Source organism: Oryzias latipes, chromosome 16 (assembly GCF_002234675.1).
Source record: "Oryzias latipes chromosome 16, ASM223467v1".
Taxonomy (NCBI): domain Eukaryota; kingdom Metazoa; phylum Chordata; class Actinopteri; order Beloniformes; family Adrianichthyidae; genus Oryzias; species Oryzias latipes.
This window is the reverse complement of record NC_019874.2, coordinates 4,369,053-4,390,250: the sequence shown is the minus strand read 5'-3', so window position 1 is coordinate 4,390,250 and position 21,198 is coordinate 4,369,053. Positions and strand designations below refer to the sequence as shown.

The window sequence follows — 21,198 nt, the reverse complement described above, 5'->3', positions numbered from 1 at the left end:
CTTTACACCTGTAGTTTTTTATGTAATAGTTTTTTTTTGTTTTTTTTTTCCAGTTTTGTTGTGTTTTTCTGGGCCTCAGACAGCTCTGTGCTGCAAGCACCAATTAATTTATTGAGTGGCTATCCCTGGACAGTAACAGAGTGAAGGCCTGTTATTGTGTTTTTCTTCCTCCCCTGCTCCTTTAGAGTGTTCAAGCGGGTTCTTCCTCTCCCTAACGGCAGCTGGAACGCCATTGTGGACGACTGGTGTTGCCACCCGGATCCATTTGCCAACAAGAAGTTATTGCCTCGAGCTGAAGATTGTTTATTGGGTGACACCTTCGTCCTTTTAGCCCGAGATAGCAGCTGTACTCAGACTCTGACTGAAGAAGTGAGTCCTGTTGGAACAGAACACACACAGGATCAAAAGGTGAGAGGGCTGCGCATGTCCATTTTAATTTGGGATTTTTCCCAAAGTGCTACACTGGAGTCCTCGTTGTGTTGTGTAGTATAGTCACCCACACAGACTTCGTTTCAGCCTCAGACAGCGGCTCCATTGAAGTCCATCACCAGCAATTGATGAGGATTGATCCCTCCACTCTTTCATTAATCATTCTACACACGAACGGCACTGAAAAAACCCCACAAGGAGCAGAAAAACCATCTGCATTCCATTTTCTGTCTCACATTTGTGTTGCAGCTACTGCTGATCTGTATTTTTCATTTGAAGAAGATTGTGTATTGATGCTTGTTGTTGCTTTTTGCACAGAAAGCTTGTCGCCGTGTGACATTTATCTCCTGCGCGAGCTGCTCATCAGTCCTGGGAGAGGCCGTGTCACCAGGTACACCCCCATTCCAGCTCATTTCACTTATGCTGTTCAGCAGGACCTTAGAGCACTTCTCCATTGTGTCTTACAGAAGCGCTGAAGCTCTACATTACACAAGTGGTTGTGGAGCCCGCTGTGGGGGACCCAAAACCAGAAGCTGCACAAAGCAGGCAGGTTTTTATTGGCTTTTGACATCAAATAAACTCAAATTCATCAAGTCTTTTCAGGTTATTCGCTGGACAGGTTAGTTCCTCATTAAGATTGGAGCAAAAACCATAAAGTTTTTGTTCATTTCTATGGTTTGTCGAACAGACCAACAGTTGGCTAAGGTTCAGAGGAATAAAGTACATCAGCTGCAGCGTGGCAGAACCTTTTCACCAATATGAGGTGGTGGGAGGTCAGAGGTACAACGGTCGCTGTCCTCTTGGTGATTTGTCTCCCAGCTACCCAAGTCCCATGTAGAAGTGTCCAAGACACTGAGGCTGGAGTTGCTTCAGGGGCAACTAAAAATATAAGAAAACATGACTGAAACGAAAAGCACCAGGGCCGTTTACAATAACAAGACAACAACATGATTCAAAATAGTTTTAGTACTTTTTCTACATCAAACTTCATTCAAAAGATTGTTGTTTTTCTTTTTAATGTATTTACGTGGATTTTTGCAACTAAAGAAAGTTGGTTAGTCATTGCTATGTGTTAATGAAATGAATAAAAATCACTTCATTAGACAAAGGATTTTGATTGGCAAGCTTCCATGCTAGATTGTACCACCAGCAAAGTACCATTGATGACAGACTTGGGACAAGCGTTAGCAGTGGGGTGACAGGAAGTCCACTGTAAACATATTATCCACCATTTGTGGCCTCTCTAGATGAGGTCATGGAGACCGCTTAGAGCCCACATACTACAGACACATTTTAAAGGAGGAAGGAGACATGCACTTTATTTGCTAAATATTTTACCAAATGGCTCATATTTCTGTCTTCATCTGCAGAGTACTTGTGCTCTTCATTTAGCCTTGATATAGTGGCTCCAGTTAAACAAGGGAACATTTTTGAACACTTTGTTTTCTCTGAAATGACCAACTCAAATGAAAATTGCTGAGTGGACAATGATCTTCTCCTCTGCTCCATTCTGAGGCATCCACTTGTAGACAAATAGATCAATGTACTTCTTCCTCGTCTGAGCTGGAATCTGGATCTAACTATACGTCTGGAAAGCTCAAATATTGCTCACCATTTATGTTGCACTGGTATTGTTAGGTTGAGGGTGTGAGGGGCTGTAAGCTAGCCAGAGAGCATGTACACAGAAAGCTCCCAACAACTGGCAGGGGAAAGGGGGAAAACAGTCCTGCCCACAACTCAGGTGAACTTCTAATGAACCTGCCGCTCTGCAGAGACTATGTCTTAGAAAACAACACAGATTTTTTTCTTTTGGCTCAAAACGGCATAATCAAAACTAGAAGCGGCTGCATTTCCAGAAGAAAAAGCAGGGTTGAATGCTATAATGCTGAGTGAAAATGAAACTTAAAAGGTAATAATTGGCAAAATAAGAAGAAAGAAATTATCAAAGTTGACCATAAATAAAGTGGAAACAGTACAATATCATAAAAGATATGTTTGTTAAAAATGCGAGGAATCAAACCAGCAGAATTGTGCACCACAGCTCACGTGTCATGCCATGACGCCACCAAGCAGGTACAGTGGATTGGACGTACAACAGCTGTTTTGGATCGTTTAGTGTTGCAGCGACTCTCTGGCATCCAGGCTGATTTAAAAGAAAAGTGAAAAGCCAACAAAATTCCTCCGTTTTTATATATTTTCACTGGGATTGATTTGACCTTCTAGACGTGAGGGAGCTATGTTTATAAAAGCTGAAGACTTTTTTCCTCCGTCGACCAGGACGGCATATGACGTCACGCCCCAGCGGGGGAGATTGTTGAAAAGTAATCAAAGCTTGAAGACAATTTGTGAAAAAAATGCATAATCACAAGACTAAAATGTGTTGTTGTCCAAAGCCCTGTGAGCGTTTTAACATTTTAACGGTGTCTGTAGCTGAGAGAATGCCAAAATAAGAAGCTCTGGGTGAACTTTGGTGAAAATGTCGGAAGCCTCTCCCATTGAAACCCATTATAAAGCTGAAATTACTTCAATGTTTAAAGGTTTATATTTCAAAAACTAAAACATATTGTCAAACTCTGAAAGAATTGGAATTAGTTTAAAGTCTTGTGAATAATTTGTAGTCTGAGTGGTGTCTCTAGCTAAAAGTAAGTTGAAGTTATAATGGTTAAAAGAAGCAAAGGTTTTCAAAGTTTCCCCATTTATTTTAACGGAGGCAAAAAAAAACTGGAAAGCCAGGAATATTTTGAAAAGTTCAAAAATTTGTTAGACCAAAAGTCATAACTGGAAAAAGCTGAAAGAGCTGAATATTTTAATTGTCGAATGGTTAAAATAGCTGAAAAATTGTAGAAGTCCAGCGCAAAAAAAATTTGGTTGAACGCCATAGAAATAACAAAAGACAGAAAGAGAAACAGGAAAACCAATTAAAAGACCACTGGGAACACTTTGAAAATTGATCAAAACATGATCAGAGTGGGTATTTAAAGCAGCTGTCATCAAACACAGTGCGACTTTGGAATTTATCATAAAAATAAAGAGAAACCTTTCAATTTAATTCAAGCTTTATTTATTAAAAAAAAAGTGCTTTTTATGAGTTGCAGTTCAAAGTACTTAACATTTAAAAACCAACAACAAAATACAAAAAATAAAACTAGCTCACCTATTTGCGTCCTTTCCTTCCATTTACACATACATCCCCTTACCACACACTCAAAGCATACTGTTGCACACACACACCGACACACAAAACTGTAAGTGTGAAATAGACGTAGTATGGCTTGGGTCTGCTGTGAGGAAACAATCCATCAGGAATCTCTTATACCAGGAGCCAGTTCAGCCACAGAAAACTCCGGCGTCCACCCACACCAGACAGCAACAGAGTCCACTTCACAGCCATGAGACTGCAATGCTGGACCCTATTTGCCCCAGCAAGGGTGAGCACCGCGGCAACAACCAGTGACCAAACCGGCAAACCCTGGTATAAAAGATCCCCACAACAAACACAATCATAATAAAAGAAAGTTTAAAAAATATACATAAAATGTATTTAAATACATAAAAGTGAAAGTAAATAAATAAAAATAAATACCTCAATTAAAATAGTTTTTTATGATAAATAACTAGATGAGATCAGTTCCACAGGCCAGGACTTTAATCCAGTTGGATTGTCTGTGTTCTTTTATTTGGCCGTATCGCACCCCCACCTAGCAGTGCCCCCAATTTCATCTGGATGATGCCCATCTGCTACACTATTCAAACATGTAGTTGTAGAGTTAGACAAGATAATTCTTCTCTAAAAGTTCTGGTTCATTGCTTGGTACATCCTTCATGTGGGCATCCATGAGGTTTCTTTATTTTTTTCCCCAAAATCCTTTTTTTTCTTCTTTTTTTATGAGTTTTCCTTACCGAGAAGGAGGGTCTAAGGGCAGGCTTAGCTTAGTATGTGAATATATAGTTAAGCAATTACCTGTTGTATTTTATGACTGATTTCATGGTGTTATACAATTGCCGAAAGGAAGTCAGTGGAAGCCTGTGTTGTAATATTTGGCTCTATAAATAAATCTAAAATTGATAAGTTTTGGTCCTCACCTTATTGAGTGAATGTTGAGGTTAGTTGTTAAAAAGTATGAAAGAACTGGTGCAGAAGGAAGTATCATATGTTGTACAAGGAAAAAACAAAAAGCATCAGTTTAATGGCATACAGTACCGGTATATTTGACCACAAATGGGTTTACAACTGGCAGAAACTTGGGTTGATCCTTTGGGTTTATGTGCCGCTTCTGTTTTGAGCTTTTGGTACCGCAGGTGCTGACAAGCAGGTACCTTGCAGAGAAGATGTTGTTTTTTTTTTTTTTTTTATTTACTTCTTATAAATGTAGCACCATTAAAAATAGGAAACAACATGCTTTTCAATATATACCATATTGTAAAGCGGCATTGTTACATCGGAGAAACAATCTGCTTAACAAAAAAACGTCTTTACTTTTTAGGCCATGTTTAATTTTAGATTTTGAGTTTCCAGCCACCTATAAAGTCGTCACAAGCATTTTGAAGACCTCTTTAAAAAACACTATTCACAGTTTACGGGGGCTGTCATAGATATTACTCTGTTCAGGAACATTGAGCTTGTGATATAAAGTCACCCTCTCGACTTCTTTGCAATCACCTCTTACTAACTAGATGATAGTATGAACAACAATAGAAGTGATACCCAGTGGTCCTTGAACCTTTATGTCTGAGCAAGCAGGTCTCCACCAGCAGCCACTGTTTGGACAAAATGAACCGAAAGACCAAAGGTTTTTAAAAAAAAGTTTGAATCCACACAGTAAGTAAGCCCGACATTTCCAATCAATTACATTGAAATTAGATTTTTAAAGTGTTTGCACACATAACCTAAGGGTGACCCAAAAGAAAAACATTTTATAGAGTTACGTTCCTGAAAAGCTACCAAAGGTCAAACTAAATGAGGCATTTCTATAACATTCCCAAAAGGCCTATACCATGCAAAATCAAATTTGTTTGAGCTTTTAAGTGTTTATATCCATTTCATGTTTAATATCCGTTCCTCGCTATAAATAAACCCCAAAGCGGTATTCCCGCATTTCTGAGTATTCCTCAAAAAATCTGGGCTCTGACCACTAGTCTACGGAGCCCTCCATGTGCCAGTGGGTAAAAAAAAAAATCTGATAATTATTACAAGTCATCATTAGTCGCAGACCGTCTTCGGGGACCTGCGACTACTGATCAGATCACACTATTTGATCTGCTGCCGACATAGAACGAGATGATCTTTTAAATGGGCTTTTATTATTGTTATGATTGTTATTAAGTGCATGTTCGCTTATAGTTTTTTAAATCTGGTTGGCCAGTGCTTAATTATTGGCAGAACGGACCCGGAAGAAGGGTTAGGATTACCAGTAGGTTAGTACGTGCTAACAACATTTAGCTGTGGATGAACTTAAGATGGAATAACATCAGCTGTTATTTTTGTCTGGACCTGACTGGTAACACAAATTCATGTGTTTGTTTGCACGGTTTTTCAGAACTATTTATTCAAAAGCCGCCTCCTCTTGTCCCAAAGCTGATCCTCTGCTTGGGGATACAAATCTCCCAAGAGACACGGTTCTCCTGAGTCCAGCAGCCTGACATACTGTGGTCCAAAGCCTCCACCGTTGCGCACACCGTAACCGTAACAAAGCACCCTCCCCTGCCTGCAAACCCAAAGCTACGAGTTCGGCTGCTCTGCTCAGAGGCATTATTATAAAAAACTTTATTTGTTTATCACCTTTCAAGAATAAAATCACAAAGTGCTTCACAGAAAAATATGGTAAAACAATAAATATAAAAAAGAATTCTGAAATATTTAAAAAAAGATTGGGTTTTAGTTGCTTTCTAAAAGAAAACACTGAGTCTGCAAATCTGAGGCTGAGAGGAAGGGAGTTCCAGAGGGATGGAGCCACTGCTGCAAAGGCTCTGTCACCTTTAGTCTTTAACCGGGATCTCTTAACAACCAGCAAACCCTGGTCACATGACCTCAGGGACCTGCTGGGAGTGTACGGCTGCACAAGGTCTTTTATATACACCGGTGCTTGGTTATTAAGAGCTGTGTATGTTAAAACCAGGATTTTAAAATGCACTAGAAAACGAATGGGGAGCCAGTGCAGCTGAATTAATAACAGGGTGACATGTGAAAACACGTTTTAAATATTTTTTGCTCAAACATTTGAAGATGGAGCTGCAATAATCAAGATGAGAAGAAATAAAAGCGTGGATTGGCATCTCCAACTCAGAACGTGACACAATTGGACTCAGTTTTGCAATTTTTTTAAGATGATAAAAACAAGAACGAACAAGTGACCCGACATGCGAGTCGAGGGATAAAACCGGGTCTAGAGTGACCCCAAGGTTCCTGACAGAGGCGTTGATAAAGGAAGCAAGTGGACCAAACCACTGGACTATCTGGGGGAAGCAACTGTCAGGAGCACAGACTAGAACCTCAGTTTTAGCTTCATTTTAGTTGGAGAAAGGTATTATTCATCCAACTCTTGACTGAATCCAGACACCTGCGTAAAATCTAAATTTTAAAAACATCCTGGGGTTTAAAAAAACACAAAGCTGAATATCATCAGCATAAAAATGATAAGAGATATCATTAAAATAACTTAAAATATGCTGCAAAGGCAATAGATATAAAATGAACAGTAAAGGTCCCAAAACTGAGCCTTGTGGCACACCAGAAGTGAGGGATGCAGAGGAGGACTTAAATTCAGTACCATCCCCTCCCAACCAAATCTTGTGATGTAGGCCAGTAAGAACAGCCTCTTCCAGGAAGAGTCTGCGCTGCCAGCACCGTCTTCAGGCTAACACACACACCCACTTTCTTAACAGAGCTAGTGATGATCAGCTGAACTCTTTCCATTTCTATGCATCATATGCACATCCATCTTTGCAAAAGTTTGGATGTTGTTTGTTTTCTTTGGCTAAATGGAGACACGCTGCTGAAGCCAACTCTAGTTTGACGTCATGAAATGGGACAACACACAAGGAGCGAAAGCCAGAATCATAGAGATTGAGCCTTTTTTACAGATTAGAAAAAAAGAACTCAGGAAAATAACTAATATTTCATTAAAAATGTATTCTTTTGTGTGCCAAAGGTAAAATATTATTATATACATGGATATTGTTTACTATAAAAGGCTTTAGAATAGCACGTTGTAGGCCTTTAAGGTTTTTCAGTCATAATGACTAATGTTGTTCACCCTTTAGCATATCCTTTCAGGGCTTGACATAATACCCTTCCTGACACAACCCTGGATTTTATCGGGGCTGGGGACAAGCACAGGGAGACCCAGATTTGGGGCCCCCTTTGGACTACATAGTTGGGCAGTAGCGCAAAGGGTCTTATAAGAGGATATGACTAAGGTGTTCCAGATTCTGAAGAGCACTACTGTTTGGCAGCTTGTCATTATGCATTTTAATCATCTTAGTGTTTCTTAGATGTGATTTATATGTAAATGACTAAACTTGAACCTTGTTTGGTGCAGGTTTCACTTCCTTGAAAGGACAATAGCAACCAGACTGCTTAACCTGTCAAACTCCCTCAGTACTTTCCACTTCTCGGTTCAAACACCTGACGGAAATGCCTTCCTGCTCGTAAGTACCATCAAGAATTAAAGATAAACTTTGTTTCGTCTAAAGGATGACGTGGCCTGCTGTTTGGTTTTATGTGGGAAATATTTGAAGATCTACATCATGTACTTCTATCCACACATACAGTACATACACGCACACATAAAAACTAATTAGCAGGCACTGATTTTACATGTTGTCCCACATAAACAGAAGAGAGGTCAGTACTGTTCATCATAGAAACACTTTAAAACTGTGAGACACAGAATGTTAAAAAAAATCCAGGAAATCCAATTGTATGATTTTTTTTTAAAGAATTTGTGTAAATAAATATTTTGTCAATAACAAAGTTTCACCTGAATACTTGATGTAAATTCATCCTGGTTGTTAATGACCAAGATCAAAGGTTTCCTGTAAATCTTCAGCAGGTTTACCTTGTAGCTGCTATTTCTGTCCATTCTTCCATGCAGATCTTTTCAAGAGCTGTGATGTTTTGGGGCTGTATTTGGAAAACATGGACTTCCAACTCCCTCCACACATTCTGTATTGGATTGAGATCCAGAGAGTGGCTATAAAACACTCCAGAACCTTGATATGGTTTTTTTATGTAAACAATGTATTTTGGATCATTGTCATGCTGGTGGATCCTCAATTTTCTTACTGATGGAAGGAGGTTTTTGTCCAAAATCTCACATTCATGGCCTCATTTATCCTTTCATTAATACGAATCAGTCGTCCTGTTGCCTTTGGAGAAATGCAGCCCGGTAACATGATGCTTCCACCCCCATGCTTCACAGTGGGTATATGGTGTTCCTAGGATGCAACTCAGCATTCCTCTCCCTCCAAACACTTCTTGGACTGCTTCCACTCTTAATAAACACACAAGAGGCTAATCTTCCAAAGCTAAAACACATTTTGTCACAAAACATCAAGAGAACCCTTTAACAGCAAGAAACATTGTGACTGTAACCTAAGCTTTGTTGTCATTGAATCTAAATGTCGTGCTGGACTGATTGCGTGTTCCATGATCTCGCTTGCCTTGCAGCTCTGGCTGCTGAACAGCGACTCCATCGTTGCCTCAGTCCCAGAGAAGTGCGTCGGGAATGACAGCAGCTCTGCGGTTCACAGTTCACCGCTCCGAGCTGCCAGAGCCCTGAAACTCCTCTACATCACCTGCTCAGATGCAGACGTCCCACAAAGAGAGTGAGTTTGGACACTTTGCCCATCTGCAGCCTTTTAGTCAATCTTTTTTTTTGTCCTTTTTATCTGTTAGCTTATTCAGCTCTTTCTCTGTTCTGTGAATGGTAGAAATGGTTTTGTCCAATTTGCCTAATTGCAAACTAAATGTTTGAAATGCTGCCAGGTACTTTGATCCCATCCCAGAAAAGAAAATTAATTTACTGCTCTCCATGTTTGGTAAGGCAGAACTCCACTCCAAAATCCCCCACCCTTATTATTATCATTTGAATAAGAGTCTCCCCCATCACACATACCCACAGCCCCCCGTTCCACCTCAGTCATACAGCCAGCAGGCAGAAACACAGAACACAGAAGTTGGTTGTTTCCTCCATTTTCACCAAGCCCACCAGCTGACTGACAGAGATTAGAGACAAAACAAGTCTTTTTAATCCCCGTTGTTTTCCTGTTTAGTATGGATTTCATGCTATATAGAATTTACTGATCAAATGACTGGAATCTGTCATTAACTCAACTCTCAAGCTGCTCTAGTTTAACTGCCATTAAGTTTTCCTTTTGATCTATTCTGTCTCAGAGAGTTAGAGCTGTTTTGTTAGGAAAGTTGCTAAATGTTCTGCATGTCAATGCATTAAAAACATGAACATGTAAAATTAACAAAATTACAATTTTAAGAAATTAATGGAAAGTTTTCTTTTTTTAGGACTCAATTCAAACCTTTCCTTTGACCAAACAGTAAAAACAAAACATTATTCTAACAAATGTTTTAAAAAAGGGATTTTTTTTATTATAGGTGGGTGCAAAAGTAAATGTTTAAATTCAGTAAACAGAAATGTAAAAGTCTAACAATGAAGACAAAAAATATCAATAGAGAAACAAAATACAACTATTAATACTAGAGGACTAGTTTGTAAACTAAATTGCCTAAAAAAGGGGTGATTTGGATTAATTAATTCCAGCTGAAGCTTCTTTTTTACTTACATGACAAGGTCTAAAGACTGTTTACAGAGAAAATGGTATAGTCTCTGGATGGTACAATTACTAGTTTGTTTTAAGCAGGTAAAAAATAAAATAAACGGATTACCGGTACCTTAGTTTTTTTTTTTTTTTACCATTCTTAATGTTTCATCACGCTGCGTAACACATCTTGAAATCTAAACAATACAATTTAAAGGAGAGCTTAAAGCAGGTTTAAAGGGTTAAATCATTGCAATTTTCCTAATTAAAAAAGTAAAACGTATTTATGAAGTAGCGGATAAAGATTGGTACACAAAAGACCTACTAATGCCTTTATTGGTTGTGGTGGCAGTATTATAATATGGGATCATTTCAGTTGATCAGACCAAAATTTAACAACATGTTTTGTTAAAAAAACGAATCCATTTGAAACCAAAACATTTGAAAATAATAATAATATTTGGAAAAAAAATTAAAATGTTAACATCCAACATAAAACATTATTGTCTTACCTGGATGAGCAAAGTTTAGACCTTAAGGAGGAACAAAACAAGATATATTGCAAGTGTGGATGTAGTCCTATTAGACATGTTTCTTCTTTGTAGGGTTCGCCACCGAAGTGACAAATTAATTTCAGCTGTTTGTGTTCAGCGTTTCTGTGCTTTTCGATGTGTCGCCTTCTTTTTCAGTTCTTTTTTATTTAAAACAGACATTTGAACATCTGGTTGAAATAAGAATCAAATCTTTGGCCTGGTGGGGCTTCAACATTTCACCCAAGACCTTCCTTAAGAGACACGTTTTTTGCCGATTTAGTCAATCCCTCCATCTCCCAAAAAAAAAAATCTCCATGCAACTTTCATCACTCATCTCTGACAGATTAAATCTTCTGCCTGTGGAGCTGATGGCCGTCTTATTCTAGAGACAGTCATTCAGAGATGATTGCGGTGGAAAGTTGAAGTATGTGTTGTTTAAACTGCCAATAACTGGCCAGAGAAGCAGTGAGCCGGGGCCTGAGTGGATTATTCCCGTCACTAATGGCCCAGACTTGATTAAGGTTGAGTAAAAGTTGCAGGTACCGACAGACCAGTCTGAAGGTGGAAATTGAGTCCAGGGAAAGAAGTGATCCGCTTGACTCCTTTATTTCCACTCATAAAGAATTGTTTAGAATATGCAAATTGCAGCTACATTTTCTGCAGCTCAACCTTTCCTCCAATCTGAAGTGGCTTATAAGATATTTTTTGTGCCAAGACTCTGAGCATTTCAAAATTGAAGCTCACAGATGGCTAAATGTCAACCAAACAAATAGATCAACATCACTGACTGACAGAGCATCCATCTTTCTGCTCCCCTTCACTCTTCCTCGTTCGTCTCCCATCTTGTTTCATTGCTTTTTTGCACACAGATGTGTTTCTTCGTTTTGGATTAACCCACATTTGCTATTTTTTACTGACTATTTAAATAAAGTTTCCTGAAGACAAATGCTTAAAGATAAGGTTCCCTCAAAGTGTTTATGGGGGGGGGGGGGGGGGGGGGTCATTTTGTTTGCATAATGTTGTCAGAGATGCAGTTAATCAGGGCAGCCGTGCTTTTGCTTTCAGGGTTGTTTCTCATTGGGAGGCGAGTATCATCGCACACCCCCTGGTGCTGCCGCTGAGCGTCTGTGAGGAGCTGCAGCGGGTGATCAATCACAGCAACTCAGAGCTTCCTTCATCCATGCGCTGCATGAGGTCCTACGAGGTGAGATGTTTACCAACTGATGATGAGAGGGTTCATAGTCCCGCGTTTCTCTGCTTATTTTCTAATAGTGACACAAAAAAAGTGAAAATATTTGACCAAAATACACTTTGGCCACACAAGCTGCTGTTTTACCCAGCAGGCATTGCGGGCCTCACTTACTTTTGAGTCTTTCATCTCTTTCGCTTGAGAAATTTTAAAACTAACCTTTGATCTTCTAGTGATCAAATTCGCAATCTTTCTTATGGGGGACTAACAAAAGATTTTTTTTAACTTTGTCCATGCGTTTTGAACTCTTGTATGGAAAGCAAAGAAAAAACTTTTGAAAGTATGAACTTCAACTCTCCTCACAACACTTATTTTCTCTAGGCCCAAAAAAAAGTGTTTTTTGCGGTGTTAAAATGACAATCGTTGCTTTACATTTGTCATTCTTTGGTCCTTTCCTAATCTGTTTATATCTCGTGACGACCGGCTACGCTGGCCGTTTTGGTTCAGTTGCTCCGCTCCAAGAACGGATTGTAATCAGACTGAGGAATCTTAGAACGAACCGAAGCTCAGTCCGATTGAAAACAAACCGTGACAACCTCCAAAGATGGGTCCAAGAACAGTTTTTGGTCCGCTTGGGTGTATTCAAAGTGAACGTTTGTTCTGGATTATCAGGAGAAACAAACTGGTTCACGTGTCCAGTCTGAATTCACCCGACGTTGAGAAAAGGTTGAGTTAAATTTGTGAAGGACGGGATGATCTTAAGGCTTTTTCGAGGGTCGACAGATGTTTGAGAGAAACTTCCTGCATTCACGTTTATCTGCTGAATTTGTTTGCTTTATGCTAATTCCAGAAAAGGTTTTTTTCTTTTTTAAATGAGACATTTCCGTTCCTTCCAAACAAATCCCGCATATGTCTGTTTTCCCTGTAAAGCCGTGAGGACGGGTCCCTTCTCACAGATCCTCAGCTTTTCCTTCAGTGTTACTCATCGGCAAGCTGAGCCGCACAACCATTTATCTCTCTCATCTTTGGCAAAGGAGCCGTTTGGTCTGCGTGTTTCACACTAAAGATTATATACAGAATTCTTGGACAAAGGGCTGCACAATAAATCGCAATTTTTTATTATTATTATTATTATTATTTTTTTTTTTTTACTTATTCTGTCCAACAACTGAGCAAACAGATGGGAGCTGAAGGCCTTTTGTGTTGGACGGGTTTTACTATTACAAAAAGAGGTTATGTATCTTCGGAAAACCAGGGTGTATATTTGTTTATTCCATGGTCCGGGTGAATACTCGATTCTGATTGGCTACTGGGTGTGCATTAAAAAGGGATATAGCACAGGATAACCGTACGGTGAAAAAAGAAGTTCCGGTCACCTAGCTTAAATGTTTTGTATCACTGCGTCGGCTTCTTTAAAACAACCTTTAGCGTCATCATTTGGACAAAAACAAGCGGTAAGAGGTGAACTTTCTCTCTGAACTGATGCTTTATTCAACCCATCGGAAAGATCAGCATAAATATATCGCTTTATATCGCCGAATCTTGACTGCAGCGGTGGTGCGGCGCGACGCGGACGCCGCGCCACGTAATAGTCCGCTTTTTGTGGGAAAAGCGGTCCAAATTGGAAAAAAAACAAGAATTAAGGACTAAAAACTGGTAAATATTTATTTCTTTTATAAGTGACCATGGTATAAGCGGGTTAATGGCCTTCGAAGTATGCATTATTACTTTTTAACGGGGGGAGATAAAAAAAGAGAGGGGGAGGAAGTGAGGCGATACAAGTGCAGAGTTGCTCATTTGAATTGGTAATTATTTTAAGCTGTGTAACATTTATGCTAGATCTGCTGGAGAGACAAATGTTACATCCATGGGTGTAATACTGACACTAAGATGAGAGGAACCTACCTGTTCATCAATACACTGTGGGTTAGGAGGAGGGATAAAGCAGACAGGGAGCAGTGTGACAGTGTGCACATGCACATGGTGGTGGAGATACGTGCACGCTGCCAAAGTATACCATGTGATCGTAAGGGGGAAACAGGTCCTCCCCAGCCCGACCAGGCAGACCAGGAGAGAGGGGGAGACTCCAGGAGCACCCCAGGCGACGGGACCCACACACCCACACAGCCTGACCTGGGGGGACCTAGGCCTGCACAATGAATCGCAGATTTATCGTTATTGCAATATCGAGGTGCGCAGTTAGTATATCGCAAAATATGTCAAAAATTCCAATAAATGGTCACCTTAAAGATGATAAAACAATATTATGGCATATTGAGGTATTTAACCAATCAATTAAATCCCCTTATGCATTTGACCAGTCAGATGGAGCCCTTTGATGTTAGATGTTCGCCTCCTACGTTGACCTTGGGCTTTTGGAGTATAATTTAAGTTTTGTCCACTCTTATTTAAACTGTTGCAGAGAAAAGGAAAAAATAGTTTTTGGTTGTTTTGATATTTGTTCATGTTCCGCAACTTAGATCGTCATTCCAATATTGATCACTAGTATCGCAAGTTTTCCTCATATCTTGCAGCCCTATTTGGACCAATGTGTCATTTGTCTTTAGAGGAGCAGTACCATAACAGGCCACAGGGCTGTTCTGTTCTGCAATAGATCGCTCATCTTGAATTTATAATCGCCCTATCCTAATGTAGTATGAGGAGGAAAGGAACTGTTCAAAAGGTGGTAACTACTGGCAATGATCTGAAGTTTCAAATTACATCATGGTGATTGAACATTCCAAATATGATCAGCAACAACCTAAAAATGCAAGAATGTGGGAAAATATGCAAACTTGGCACAGCATTTTTGATGGTATTAACAACAATTTTACATGAATTTAACTTATTCACATTTGTTTGCGGTCTTTTTTTATTTTTACATTTGTTTTTACCAAGTAGTCACAATTGGGGTTTTCAGGTGGACCAATTCACAATGTTGCTTTATATTTGTATTACTTTTTAACAAATGGAAACTAAATTGAGAACAGCTTGAGATGAATTTGAGACAGACAATAGGCTTTTTTTTTTAGATGATTTCTTCGTTCATTTTTTCCAACATTGTTTGGTTCCCATCTAGCCTGGGTTTTCACAAATAAAGCAACATCTTTGCTCCATTTTTACCCAATAAAAATGCCTGCCAAGAAGAAATAGTATTAAACATTTTAAAAGATGTGCATTTGTTCCCACATGGAGACACTATTTCTTAGCCCTCACTGTCCTGTTATTATCTGCAGGTAGCATTCCTGATCAGGGTGTGCGTCTGTGTGTTTTCTTTTGTGTGGGTCCTTATGAACAGATCAAAGTGTGCGTCAAAACCCCATCATTATGCTGCCTTGTGGAATGTCTCGACTGCCCCCACCCCCCCACCCCCCGCAGCTGCTAGAGTAATGGAGTGTAAATCATATCCAGCTCACAAGGAGCTTTTGTCCCCCGAAACAACAGAACATTTCCACCTCCCACCCTCCTTCACCCCATTAATCTCCTCCTTGTTCCCACGGAGACGGTATTTGGGTGAGATACCAGCAGATTTAGAGGTGAGGAGGGGCACAACTTCTCAACAGAAGCAACTACACCTTTAAAAGAAAAGAAAAAACTACCGGTACTAGGTTCTATTAAAGCTCTTGCAGTGTAGTGCCCAAAATGTATTTAAAGAATCCAAATCTGCAAGTTTGAGCTATGAAAATACCGTCAAACCTTTTAATCGATTGTGTTTCTGGGGAAGCACTCAAGATGGGATCGGGTTAAATCTTCAGAGATATGGATTCACTCACAAGTTTTTTGTGCTAAATAATAAAATACGGAAAAACACAAGACGGACCACAGCCTGGTAACTTTAGGCCAAACTGAGACTGTTTGGGAAATCAATTAAGAGGAAATCGGTCATCTGGCTGAAAGAAGTTTATGGTTGAAGTGCTGGTTCAAAACGTAGGTATTCAGGAGAGCTCCTACTGGATCAATTCACTTCAATTCCATTTTATTAGTATAGCCCAAATTCACAACAACAGTTGTCTCAATGGGTTTCGTACCGGTAATTGTGAGGTAAACAGACAATCAAAAAGGATCATAAATGCATAGAACAAGAATAGTAACAGCTGACTGGAGTCTGGAAAAACAAACTGCACCTTTGCTTATCCTAATTGTTGCTATTGTCATTGTCACTTTTGCACATTTGCACTTTTACAACTGCCACTCGACATCTTGTGTTTTTGTGTGCATGATGTGAGTGAATTGTTTTGTTTCCTCTATACGTTTGGCATTTGGAGCAGACAGCAAAGAAAGAATTTCATTGTGCAGAGAAACCCGTTTCTTTACTGTGCATATGATAATAAACCCTTTGAATCTTGAATCTTGAATCTAGAATTCAATAGGATATTACTAAAACTTTAACTAAACTGACTAAACTAAACTGGACATCCCTGCCCTTAGACCCCCCTTGGCAGTAAGGAAAAACTCCTAAAAAGAATTACAGAATACATTTCTGCACCTAAATAAAGGTCAATGTATTTATAGTACACAATTTATGGGTAGACGCCGGAATTATAGGGACAGTAAAACATGAATAAGGATAATAAATATAATTCCTTCCAGTTCGGCAGGTCAGATTAAATAGTTAACGTAGTTTGCCCACTCCTGTTCTACAGAATAAAGAGCAAACTGTGAGGGATTAAAACCAGAGCATTCTATAAAGAAACCAAAAAAGAAAAAAGAAATCATCTGACAAGCTGGTGGGTCTACATTAGCACACAGAGTAAATCTTTATTTAATTATACAGAAATATCTGAACCCAAAAGAACAGCAAGTAACATCTTATTTGATTAAAACTAAGAATTCAAGGAGGTTCTGTTTGGTCAAATTGAGTCCTGAAAAAAGCAGATGGTGTCACAATGTTCATCACATTTCTGCTTTTACTTATGAGTACATACATTTATTATTTATTGGGAATATTTTGTGATTCGTGATTAAACAAAATGCATGAATTCCTTCATTTTGTGGAGTCAAAGAAAGAGGTATTTTATTACCTAGTGGTCCTTATGTTGTGACTCCTCATTTAAACACAGAAGCAAAATCTTTGCAAACACTTCCTTATATAATAATATTAAAACAATTAAATAAAAGTGGTACATAAACTGTTTTTGATTAAACTAATGGTTTCATCTAAACTCGAATGTCCTCTCATCGCCTCCACTTCATTAAACGTAATTTTCATTTTTTTCATCTTCTTTTAATTAAAATTTCTGCGGATGCAATATCCATTAACTGCAGTCAAAGTGAAAAGGGAAGTTTCATTTCTGTGATGGTGGATGAGCTGCAGATGCTTTCATTCGGTGGATTTGCACTCGTTCAGTCCTCATAGCTGCTGAACTGCTTTTTTAACATGTTCTGTTTTCCACACAATCTGCTTCTTCACACCGGAGGACATTTTCTGCGTGCTGAATGCCAACGTTGAAGAGTTGTGATAATAGATTTGGCGCCTGGCGTTAAAGACTAAAGAACTCCTTTTACCAGACAACACTAATGTATTTACAAAGTGAATACTTTTTCGAAGACAAAATACAGTTCTCCAGCATTTTACACTGTCATGAAATTCATGATTTGTAAAAATAACATACAAAATATTTTAAAACTTATACCAAATTCTAAAATAACATTTATTTAAACCAACATAATCTTATAAGACTGGTTGTTATTGTCAGCGTTTTGTGATTCAAACCCTCAGAGAGCATAATGATCAACACAAATAAACTACACATGTGGTTTCCAAAGTCATCAATGAGTGAAGTTGCTTAGAAGGCGTAAATGACTTGAACACTGACAGAGAAAATCATGTGACAAAGGCTTAATCTATCAGTAGTTATATTGATGGTTTAGCAGCAGTTGTTATTTGTGCTGGTCAAAAGAAAATGTGACCTTCAGATGGGTGTGTGTACATGTGTGTACATGTATGACAAAGTAGCGTCACAGGTTGCAGGACGGCACCTGAACACCAGCCTCAATTGTTTGTGTGTCTCTTTTCTCCCAGCCCAGTAGCACTTTATAGTTTTCACGTGCACACATCCAGGCAAACAAATCACTCACATTTCAGATTTTGTTGAATTCTACACTTGGTTTTAAAGAGAGTCTTACTCCCCGTCTAAGTTTCCCTCAACAAACAGCCAAACCAGAGTATTGTACTCATCAGCATATATATCCACGGCAAACAGGAAGTGACATCACATGTCGTTTTTTGATATTTTTTTTCCCCTTTCTGTCTAATTGATTTTGTTTTAAACGTATTTCTGTATTTCAATTGTTACTATCTTTTTTGTTGTTGTTAAATATTTGTAATTTTGGAGTTATGTTTAAGAATCCTCCAGGTTGCAAGGCAGGAACTTGTTTTAAGGAAGTGTTTGGTTAATTGGCCTGTGGGAGGGTCTAAGCCTTTTATAATGAGTGAACTTTTCCCGGTGTGGTGACAGTAGTCTTGGGTACAGTGGTGGCAACAGATTCTCCCAGAATCAGCTGAATTCAGTCTTTGATTATTGTTATGGGATCAATAAAATCCCGTTTGTTTGATATTTGAAGTGTGCTGGCTTGGTCATCGTATTTTAGAGTGATTTATTTATTCACTGCTGAGAAGAACCCAGTCACAACGTGAATGTACCAGTTGACTGTCCAGCCTCAGCACTCCTCTCTCCTCATCCGGCCTCGTCTTTTCTCTCATGGACTCCAATGTTTGTTAACAGGAGCTCACCTCCAGAGGCCATTTCTTATCATTTGTATGAATTACAGTTGATATGCTTAAGCGGCGAGCAGACACTGGCACGGGGGACGGAGAAGACAGGGCCTTGAATGAGGCAAATGCCCCCATCCATCATCCCTGTATGGAGCCCTCAGTGGAGTGCAGGCATTGTCTGCAGCAGGCAAACACCCAGGAGAAGCAGATGGAGCTGGAGAGATGGAGGAAACAAGGCCAAGCCGGCTTTTCCTTTCTGGGCTCTGTCTGAACACGTGTTTTTTTTTTTTTGTTTTTGTTGATTTTATCATTGCCACCTGAATTATTATTATTTTCTGGCTATTTAAAAGCCAATAAATCTGGGAAGTCTGTTGGTTTCTGGCTTACCCCTCTCTTGAGAGCTGTTAAGCAAAAAAAAAAAAAAAAGCATTTTACTCCTTTTTGAAAACGCTGAAGTAACTGCTGACTTGTTTTTCTATACAGGTTGCGTACCTGCGACTGTGATGTCGGAGGACAGAGCCAGTCGGGACTCCATACAGCACTCCTGCACTGGAAAGGCCAATCGAATAATGGATCCAAGGACTTTAAGACAACTTAAACTATAAAAGTGTTAACAGGACAAGCCAAAGCTGCACTGTGGACATAAACAGAGCGTCATATATTTTTTGTTTTTTAAGGCACCCTCTAATATCCACGCAGCTCAACCTGTTTAGCAGATCTTTACTAAGAGGACATCTAGGAGAGGAATCTCTCAGACTTGTTTGTAGCTCAGAATTCCTCAGCAGGGAAGCTTGCAGCAGAAAAAGACGCAGAGAGCATGCTCAGTCTTGTTTCGATTCTTTAACCATAGTTTCTGGTTGCCCTTTTTTGTTACCAGGCTGCATGACTGAAGAATATACCCACACAATCAAAACACTTTTTCTTTTTTTTTCAAAATTGTGAAATTGTTGTGCATTCTTCTGGTAATTGATATAATTTATCTTCTGGAAAAAAGACTAATGTCTCAGTGGGACATTAATCCTCTGCATCTTTTCTTAAAAGATGGAAATCTTTATCATATTCAAAGCTTTTTAGAGATTAAATCAGCTACAAAATACAATACTTTGCACAAAGTAAAACCAGAGAAGCCATCGAAACAAAAGTTCTTTCAAAAAATACATCCTCATTTTCAAGGCTAATGCCAGCAGCATGTTTCCAGCATTTGGGATCTGCAGCATGTTTGCCTGCGTCTTACATCAGCTGCATTGGTGACTGCCTCTGTAAGCACTTGGGAGCTGAAAAGACGAAATGCTTCCAACTCCTGCTCGTTATAATTTGAGCTGCCGGACAGTGAAGGGCCTCCTTTGTCTTCTTTTTTTCCTAACTTGTCAAATGCTACAGTAGTTGTCAGGTCTGCACTCTGCACATGTCTGATTAGCAGCTAAACTTGTTCAGGTGCAGAGTTGTTGTTTTTTTTTACTGAATTTTGTTAGTGTTGCAAAAAAAAGACTGAACAAGGCCAAATACATTTTTGTTTGTTTTAATAAGAAAAAACTTTGTAGTTTTCTTTTTTAATAAACCTTTTTATCAAATAATCTTTATGCCATCAGCTGTTCCTCCTTCATCTCTTTGTCTTTTAGATAGTTTGCACCTCTTTCTATTTCTCCATGAGTTACTGTATCTGCTTGAGTTGCATAATGAAAGATCCTGCACACCTGCTCAAGTTGCAAAAAATCTAAATAAGAATTCTTAAAAAACCTAGAAGCCATTATACTGTTTAAAGGCTTTGCTTTGACATCATTTGTATTTTTTTCCGACAGTTATAAACCAATGCTTTCATCACTACTATGTCTGATAGAAAATCCGTCCACAAAAATCCTCACACTTCATCATAAAAACCTTTTACACTTATTACTGTTGAGAAGTAGAAACCAGTGACTCCATGCACAGAAAGCTAGATGGGTGGCAGCTAACAGAAGGAATATCTGCTGTAGGAAGAGCGTTTTACAGATTCAGGTGACATTCTGTTACTAAAGCTCCCACAACACATAACCATCAAGACCACTTTGTTAAGAACAAAGCTCTTCTTTGGCAAATGTTGCTTAGTCCATGAGTTTAGTCGAATAGTAGAACCATTGAAAACCTCCATAGCTCTTATGTCATTAAAAATTTAAACTGCATCCACTGATGTCTACAGTAAATATTTTAAACAAAAAATGACTAGCATCATTTACAGTCACAAACAACTTCATATTAAGAAGCAAAACTGCTGTTTGAGAAAAGACTCGGATTTGGGTTGTTTGATTACGTTAATTGTAAAAAAAAAAACAAAAAAAAGAAGAGGGGGGAGCAAAATATTACATCTTTTTTACTTGTTCTTTCCAACAACTGAGCAAACAGATGAAACAGATTTATTTATTTGTTACAGTTTGTGTTTTAAGTATACATACATGTTCTTTTTATTAAAGGGGAGGGAGAGGGGGAAAGTGTGTGTGTGAGTGGGGGGCGGGGGTAGAAGAAAAAGAAACAAAGAGGGAGGGGGAGAAGTGAGGGAATACAAGTGCTGAGTTGCTAATTTG

General features: G+C 38.9%; 1 protein-coding gene across 1 annotated transcript in view; it reads left to right on the top strand.

Moving 5' to 3' along the window:
• The window catches only part of ube3d (ubiquitin protein ligase E3D), a 32,403-nt gene extending 11,456 nt beyond the window's left edge, over positions 1–20,947 (top strand). The window contains exons 4-10 of the mRNA XM_011484858.3: positions 186–408; positions 748–820; positions 897–975; positions 7,968–8,076; positions 9,098–9,255; positions 11,802–11,940; positions 19,124–20,947. Of these exons, the coding sequence (XP_011483160.1) occupies positions 186–408; positions 748–820; positions 897–975; positions 7,968–8,076; positions 9,098–9,255; positions 11,802–11,940; positions 19,124–19,144 (802 nt within the window). The 3' untranslated portion in view covers positions 19,145–20,947. The remainder of the gene's footprint in view (positions 1–185; positions 409–747; positions 821–896; positions 976–7,967; positions 8,077–9,097; positions 9,256–11,801; positions 11,941–19,123) is intronic.
• Positions 20,948–21,198: the final 251 nt, after the last annotated feature.